The 8,378-nt window shown below is 43.9% G+C and overlaps 1 protein-coding gene across 2 annotated transcripts; it reads left to right on the top strand.

The window, feature by feature from the left end:
* The first annotated feature begins 233 nt into the window (after positions 1-233).
* Positions 234-8,006, top strand: LOC123447644 (homeobox protein KNOX3). Of its 2 annotated transcripts, none has more exons than XM_045124258.1 (6): positions 234-369; positions 466-924; positions 1,125-1,247; positions 1,355-1,499; positions 7,162-7,394; positions 7,485-8,006. In XM_045124258.1, exons 2-6 carry the CDS (start codon positions 535-537, stop codon positions 7,686-7,688), a joined length of 1,095 nt encoding a protein of 364 aa, XP_044980193.1. In that variant the 5' UTR covers positions 234-369; positions 466-534; the 3' UTR covers positions 7,689-8,006. The 2 variants fall into 2 exon arrangements, with proteins under 2 accessions (XP_044980193.1, XP_044980192.1); XM_045124257.1 differs by having other exon boundaries at positions 235-373.
* Positions 8,007-8,378: the final 372 nt, after the last annotated feature.

Here is an 8,378-nt window from a genome sequence, read left to right as displayed (position 1 = left end):
AATATATTTTCAGAATCCAATCAAAACTGAAGCAAACATGTCCCCTTCCAAAAAAACAGAAAAAAACCCAACAAAATCAGCTTCGTCTCCACCGGCGATTCTACAAAAAATTCCCTACAAAGCCACTCCAAGCCCTGTGATTTGACCCCAAAAAGAAAGGAGCTCCCTCAGACACAGCACTATACATTGCAGTACAACAGCGCACCATCCTACACTACACTGTCTCTCTCTCCAAAGGCGAGGTGTGTACTGCAGTATTGCCCTCCAGCCTTTTCCTCTCGATCGCTCCCCATCCCCTTCCCTCTAATGATAGCTTAGAGAGAGAGAGAGAGAGAAGGAGAAAAGGCTATTCCGCTCAAGGCAAGGCAGGCAGGTACCCTTCTCCTTCCCCAAACCCAAACCCTTTTTCTCTTTCTCTCCGCCCAAGAACTTCACCTCAAGCTCAATCCGTCTCCTTTTGCGCAGGAGCTAGCTCGGGGACAGTGTCGCCGGGAGAGCTCGATCGCTGCACCACTACATCACTAGAGATAACCCATGGAGGAGATCGGCCACCACTTCGGGCTGGGAGCCACCGCCCACGGCCAGCACCACAGCCAGCTCCCTTGGGGCTCTTCGCCGCTCAGCGCCGTCATCTCGCCGCCCCCACAGCAGCAGCAGCAGCACCAGCAACAGTCCGCCGGCTATCTGGCGCACAGCCCGCTCTCCCTAAACACCGCGCCGCCCGGGGTAAGCCACGGCGGCGGCAGCGGCTGTAGCAACCCGGTGCTGCAGCTCGCCAACGGCAGCCTCCTGGAGGCGTGCGCCAAGGCCGCCAAGGAGCCGTCGTCGTCGTCCTACGCCGCCGACGTCGAGGCCATCAAGGCCAAGATCATCTCCCACCCCCACTACTCCTCCCTCCTCGCCGCCTACCTCGACTGCCAGAAGGTTCTAGCACTAGTACTAGCAACATTAACAGTAGCACCGCTGCATCTGGTTCTGCTCCTGCTCCTGCACGAGAAGTTTCTCTTCTACATCTCATGTCAAACATGAAGCATGCATGCTTTCTTGCTTGCCTTTTAATAGCAGCTACAGTGCATCCATGTTTATTGCTGGGAAGTACTTGTTCTTAGCCTTGGTGGTTGCAGGTGGGGGCGCCGCCGGAGGTGTCGGCGAGGCTGACGGCGGTGGCGCAGGACCTGGAGCTGCGGCAGCGCACGGCGCTCGGCGGCCTCGGCACCGCGACGGAGCCTGAGCTGGACCAGTTCATGGTGAGCCGATCGATCGGACTTGGAACATTTTTCCTAGGTTGTGTAGCTAGCTAGTACTACTCACACACGGTGACCTGTTCGTTCTTCTTCTGTTGGTGCTCGCGCAGGAGGCTTACCATGAGATGCTGGTGAAGTACCGGGAGGAGCTGACGAGGCCGCTGCAGGAGGCCATGGAGTTCCTGAGGAGGGTGGAGACGCAGCTCAACTCCCTCTCCATCTCCGGCAGATCGCTGCGCAATATCCTTTCCACCGGTAAAGAAACCAGCTAGCTCAAAGCTGCTGCAGCCATCCGTCCATCAACGATTGAATCCATCCATATTCCATACAACCTCTTGCCTTTTGCTATTAATTTCTCCATGATTTCTTCATCTGCTTCTCCCATCTCTTGTTTCTTCTTCATCTTCTTGCGCAACATATATAATTTATTGGTTTCATATAGTAAACATATTTTTTTATGTGAAATTTCCTGGGTCCGTGAAAAACAATTGCATAATATAACTATCGTTTTCTAGTGCATCCTGGTATGATTGATTGTGCCTGCATCCACATGTGCGGAACTGTGCGCACGAATGGGTAGAAGGTTTTCCTCATCAGGGTGCTCTTGGTGTTCTAATGTCGCGGCATTCCTCGTCAGGGTTTCCCCCCCAAAAGATTCTTTCCCGGCTTGGCCGCTGGCTTTCCCTGAAGGAGCATACGTACGAGAGATTCTTCTAACCTGGGCATCCATGGATCTTTTCTTCTGCTGGAAAGGAATAGTCCTCTCGCTCCAAACACATGCACATCAGTTTCTTCCATTCACATGCACATCAGTTTCTTCATACACACCTCGTCATCGTACTCCATGATTGATGACAGATTAACCGCACAAAACCATCGATTGATTTCGTCCTCCAGATCGATGAGTTGGTCGTGTAGCGTAGGTATTTCGGTTCTTGGAATTTATGCGGCGTTAGAGCGATTCCTTTTCGGGAGGAGCATGGGCATGTGCCTCCGAGTGGTTCTTGCTTCCTTCAGCCATCTTTTCTCTATGCTGGTGGGAGGAAACCCAGCCAGGCTTCTTCTAGGGTTTTGGGAGGTGGGCACTGTGCAGCCCAACAGTGCAAGGCCGAGGAGTCTCACTGCCGTATGTCAGTGGAGCAAGTACATGTACACACATGCATGTTTAGTGAGTGTTGCTATGTAGGGAGAGAAACTCAGCTCAGGCTCAGGCTCAGGCTCAGCTCATCCCCCATCTGTCACGCAAGCCAGAACAACATTCTTGTCATCTTTCTCCCTCCCTCAAGAAATCCATGCAGCTACCTCTTGTCCTCGAATCTTTTTGTTCCAGGGTGTGGTCTTCCAGAGTACTAGTACATGCATGCATGTACATATTGCATAGATAGGGTCAGACGTGTGTTCTTAGTCTTTTTCTTGTAGTAATTTTTAAATGCACTTGTACATAAGGTGAAGACGATGATTCATGCCAGCAGGGGCCTTTCTAAATGACCTATCACGAGGCTATAGTGGCAACTGGTACTACCCACACACCTGCACAGTTGTTCAGTGCTCAGAGTTTTCACTCACTTCTGCTACCAGCTGCACTGGTCCTGGTAGTACTAGCACCATGCCCACACGATCACTTCATTATTGGAGCATGCGGTGCAGCCATCTGATGTGTTGTACTACTAGTAGATCAATAGTGGTTCCTTGAGATTTCCATGAATTAACCACCATGCCCACACGATCACCTCATTGTTGGAGCATGCGGTGCAGACATCTGATGTGTTGTACTACTAGTAGATCAATAGTGGTTCCTTGAGATTTCCATGAATTAACCAACCCCTCAAAGTTCAGGTCAATCCTGTGCACAAATAAAAAATGAAACGAGTAGTAGATGCATAGCTAGACAGATGAGTAAATAGCATATGTGGCTGGGGTTAGTTCTTTGTGTGTGTTCTGGGGAGTTCTGACCAGTTGCAGTGCAGTGGCATGGACTGCTAGACACTGGTCTATGTGCCTCGAGAACCATAGAAACAGTCAAGTGCTTGCCACAGCCTACAGCCACCATTATTTGATGTGAGATCTCCAGCAATTTATGCGTGATCTCCTTGGCAGCAATATTATATGCATGCTAGCTCCATCTACTAGTGTAGGCATGTAGCTAGACTAGATACCATGTTGCTGTATTTTGCGACAGCCTTATCTCTGGTCTCTCTCTCTCTCTCATGAATAATGGCGGTCAAGAGACGTTGGATGCTTTCCAAGGCGAGTCCAAGTTCAAACCTGTCTGCATTTTTCAGACGTCAACTCATATTTCTTCTCAGCTTAAATTGTTCTTTGTCCTATATACTTCTTGCTAGACTACTACATCTCTACATGTGTTCTCCTTTCTTTTCTTTTCAGTTTTTCAAGAGTATGACAAAATAGTTTCCTAACCACACAAGTTAAAAGTGCAAACAAGGGTAAAATGCCAGACTAATTACCACAATCCATCTCCTGTTAATAGAATTTACAAAATAGATGCATGGAGTTTAGCTCATCAGAAAACAACAATGCTTTCTTTTCTGATTGATGTTGCACCCGTCCTCCCAAGATTCTTCGTTGCATGCATTCTTTCAAGGCCATGCAAAAGCAGGGGACACAGATATCACGAGTTTCCGTTTGTCTTGAGGTAAGGCCAAAAGAGATACTGAAAACTTGCCTGGTGGTAAAAAGCAACCAAAAGAAAACAAAAGGGTAAAGGGCTGACGAGTTTGCATTGGAATGTCACTGGAAAAGACAATGCAACTGGAGAAAAAACACATGCATGACTTGACGATTTGATGCTTTCATCTTCATGCATGTCTCCGTTAGCAAAATCCTACAGATAATCATTTGCACCTCATTGGTTTCTGTGGTTCCTACTAGATCTCAGGTTTTATCCAAACTTCCATCGGAAGTAATTCTGTGGCTGGCAAATCCATGATCATTTGCTTCTGCTCTTAGCCTAATAAGCTTCATTCATGCCTTCCCACTGCATACAATACCATGTCCAGGTTCTGTACGACATGCCTAGTTATATATACTCCACACTCTTCTGGTTTTATTTGATAATGCATGTATGAGCAAAAATGCTGTTTGGAGCTCGGCCTCCATGGAGGCCGGTTTTTGAAAAACCCGAAATTCATCACAATTCATATTTTTACATTCCAAAAAAGTCTGAAAACAAATACGTATATTCATGGAGGCATAACACACATGTTTGGAAATTTTTAGAACGAAATACGTTGAAACGAGGGCTGTGCAGAAAAGACAAATCTGCGGCTTTTAACACATGATACTATTAATCACAAAAGTCCATGGATTTGTTATTTTTGCACAGATCACATCTCTAGGTATTTCATCCTGAAATTTTGCACACATATACATTTCATCCTTGTATACTTGCATATTTTTTCTCAGATTTGTTTGAAACCAGGAAGTTTGGATGTTGTATTTTTCAAAAATAAAGGGTCCATGGAGGCTGAGCTCCAAAAGGCCCTACTCTTGTACGAGGTTTTTATATTTGTTGCTTCAGTTTTTTTTTTTTTTTAAAACTGGCTTGTTTTATATAATATATCCAGTAATAATTTTATGATGCGACTCCTGTGGCATTGCTCTAGGGTGTTTTTCGTGGTACTACTTTAGACTGTTCTGCGGAGTAATTGTTCAAATCGTATACTCCCTCTCTTCCAAAATAAGTGTCTCAACTTTGTACTAGCTCTACTACAAAGTTGTACTAAGCTTGAGACAGTTATTTTGAGATGGAGGGAGTATATCCTAATTACTAGTTAGTAATAGTTATCAATGATTCTCAGGGAACAGTTCTATGTCACTTTCAAATGCATTGTTAACACATTGTGTCACAAGATGTGGCTTGTTTCTATATAGCTAGACTATATAGCTTTGCTCCTACGAAGGAATGGTAATACTACATGTGAAGCTAATAGCCATCATTTTTAACACCCCTAGGCACCTTATTTGTCACGAGTATTTTAGCATTATCTTAAATAGTACTCCCTTGTGAACTAATATAAGAGCGTTTAGATCACTACTTTAGTGATCTAAACGCTCTTATATTAGTTTACAGAGGGAGTATTTGTCAGCAGTAGTGAATCTTCTCTTTGTTTTTAGCATGCAAGCCTGCTTATCAAAGTCTTGTATCCTAACTTCCTAATTAGTCCAGTATAATACCATATGCATAGGGCATTGAGTGCCTCTCGGCTTATACATTTGCAAAATAAAGTTGCTTACCCATGCATCAACATAACCTAAACCTGAAGAAAAATGACATTACTAACAACATTGGCCACCTCATCGTAAGGTGCTCAGATATGGTCATGTACTGATCTGCACTATATGTATAGGACGCCATAATTTATTTATAATAATATGTTGTAAAATCATGAGATACGTGTAATTTATTTGAAATGAAATTATTTTTTGTGCCAAATTTGTTACTTCATTTTCATCTGGTCAATCCATATAATCTAATATGCAAAAGCTGAAAAGCTCTTAAGATTGACAGCACAAATTGGCAATATTTGACCACATATTGTGTCAACCCTCACGGCAACTTGTGGGTGCATATGTATAGATAGTGAACTACTCCGTCCTATAATATAAGATGGATTTTAAGACTACACTAGTGTAAAAAACGCTCTTATATTATGGGACAGAGGGAGTACCATGTAAGATGGAATTTCTTAACTAAGAGAAGTGGCCTATTTGGATCCCTAAGTTGACATGTATTAGTGAAGTCATACATAGTTAAGAGAGGCAAGTGCTCCACTTAAGAAACTTGTAGTAGGTAAACATAACTTCGAATAACCTGTTATAATCCACTAATTATTTTGGCAAGATCAACATTTTCTCACACAATTCAACATTTGTTCAGTTTACACAGTCATTAATGGGGCCATTAAACCACCTTAAAAATTTCCTTAAGCCGCTTATAGTCATTAGGGTTTCCATCTGAGGTTTTAGGTAGGAGGGCACGGCTCCCCAATCACATAAAATGTTTCACATAGAGACTAGCTTAAGATGTGCGGCTTCTCTTCGAACTCTATTTATGGGACTTATATTTTAAAAAAATTCCATATATTCTTAAAAGATCAATCCACACACCACACACCTTATAAATATTTTCTTATACCATGAATATGTGGAGTTATATTAAAAAATCCATATATTCTTAAGAGATCAATCCACACACCACACACCTTAGGCTCTCCGAAATGGAGAGTATCATATACTAGTATCATGCATATGATATTAGTGTATGATACTACTTCGGTAATGCATAGTCTAGATTGCCTTGTTAATTACCATGCATGACACAAATTAGTATAACATTTAATATGATACCACATCCCTTCTTTCCTCATTTAATAATGTGCCACATTATCAAATAAGCCTAGTTGGTATGCATGATACTATTTATGATACTCTCATTGCGACCAGCCTTATAAACATTTTCCTATACCATTAATATGTGGACTTATATTAAGAAATCCATATATACTTAAACGAAGGTACACCTTACTAATTGACGCATATAGTATTCACAAATGGCTAGTATACCATTAATATGTTGAGTTATTAACACATGAATATAGTATTCACAAATGGCTAGTCTTCATGCAGAATTAATTTCCCTATTATTTCACTTCGCACAGCTGCAGTAGCTAATTGATGTTTCACTAATCCATGAAGACACTCTCTTCTTTTGTCTTCCTTCCTATTATCGTGTGGAACTATAAATCTGGCTTCATCATTGTTACATACTTGTCAAGATATATATAAGCTTAATGTGCCTACAACCTACATTGATCTTGCTATGCGAAAGTGAGTCCATACCTTGTTTCTTGCTTCACTAACAAATTCCATTTGATATGTGTTGAATCTGTAAATTAAGGATCATCCGAGGAAGATCAAGAAGGCAGCGGAGGAGAGACAGAGCTTCCTGAGATTGATGCCCACGGAGTGGACCAGGAGCTGAAGCACCATCTCCTGAAGAAGTACAGCGGGTACCTGAGCTCCCTCAAGCAAGAGCTGTCAAAGAAGAAGAAGAAAGGCAAGCTCCCCAAGGAAGCTCGCCAGCAGCTCCTCAGCTGGTGGGAGATGCACTACAAGTGGCCTTATCCCTCGGTAAACAAACCTTCCTACGTTTCCACACTCTGAACATTTCTAGAACTTCTCTTTTTGATATAAAACTTAACGATTAGCGCTGTCAAACAGGAGAGCCAGAAGGTGGCACTGGCCGAGTCGACGGGCCTTGACCTGAAGCAGATCAACAACTGGTTCATCAACCAGAGGAAGCGCCACTGGAAGCCGACGGACGAGATGCAGTTCGTGATGATGGACGCTTACCACCCCCCTAACGCCGCCTTCTACATGGACGGCCACTTCGTCAACGACAGCGGGCTCTACAGGTTCGGCTAGCTCGGCCAGGCCTCGTCTCCTACCGGTGACCTCGGTCGGCGCCAATGGCGGCGACCGAGTGCCTTATGCTGAAGCACATGGGGACCGACGACCGAAGCTAGTTAAGTTAGCGTTTGTGTGCCGCATGCGAGCTGGAAGGAAGCCGTATGCTTATTTTGTTAATCATCACTACTTACGGACGTACCTATCATTTATGCATGGACTCGATCGCTTTCGTGTGGTTTTGTAGCGATTGACGCGACCATATGGACAACAGCCTGTTTGCTGCGACATGCCTTGCTACGTGCATGCTTGAATAATTTGCCTGCTCTCTACCTACATATGCTTCTTTCTGAATTTGTTCATGCGTGCTAAACTGCTAATGATCGGTATGGATATGGTGCAAGGGAACGATCCAAAGTACTTTGTGCTTGAATCGTTGGCCGTTTTGTTCTTTGACTGCTTCAGTAGTTTGGTGTCAGTTGAGCCATTGCAGGCAGTTCGACTGGGTCAGTTGACATTATTTGGTTGAATTATGTTGCTCGTAAGTATATCACGTGTGCAAATAATGGGCCGGCCAGGTGTACACTCATATCCTTTGAGCACGCAGAATAGCAACAATTTTGGTCTCAGTCACTTGAGAAAATTGGTTATTTGCCACATTCAATACCGGCTTCGCAAAATTGCCACTTTCAACGTTGGCTTTGCAAA

The sequence above is a fragment of the Hordeum vulgare genome, chromosome 4H, assembly GCF_904849725.1.
Source record: "Hordeum vulgare subsp. vulgare chromosome 4H, MorexV3_pseudomolecules_assembly, whole genome shotgun sequence".
NCBI lineage: Eukaryota > Viridiplantae > Streptophyta > Magnoliopsida > Poales > Poaceae > Hordeum > Hordeum vulgare.
Note: the sequence above shows the minus strand (reverse complement) of the source record. Positions and strands in the feature narration are given on the sequence as shown.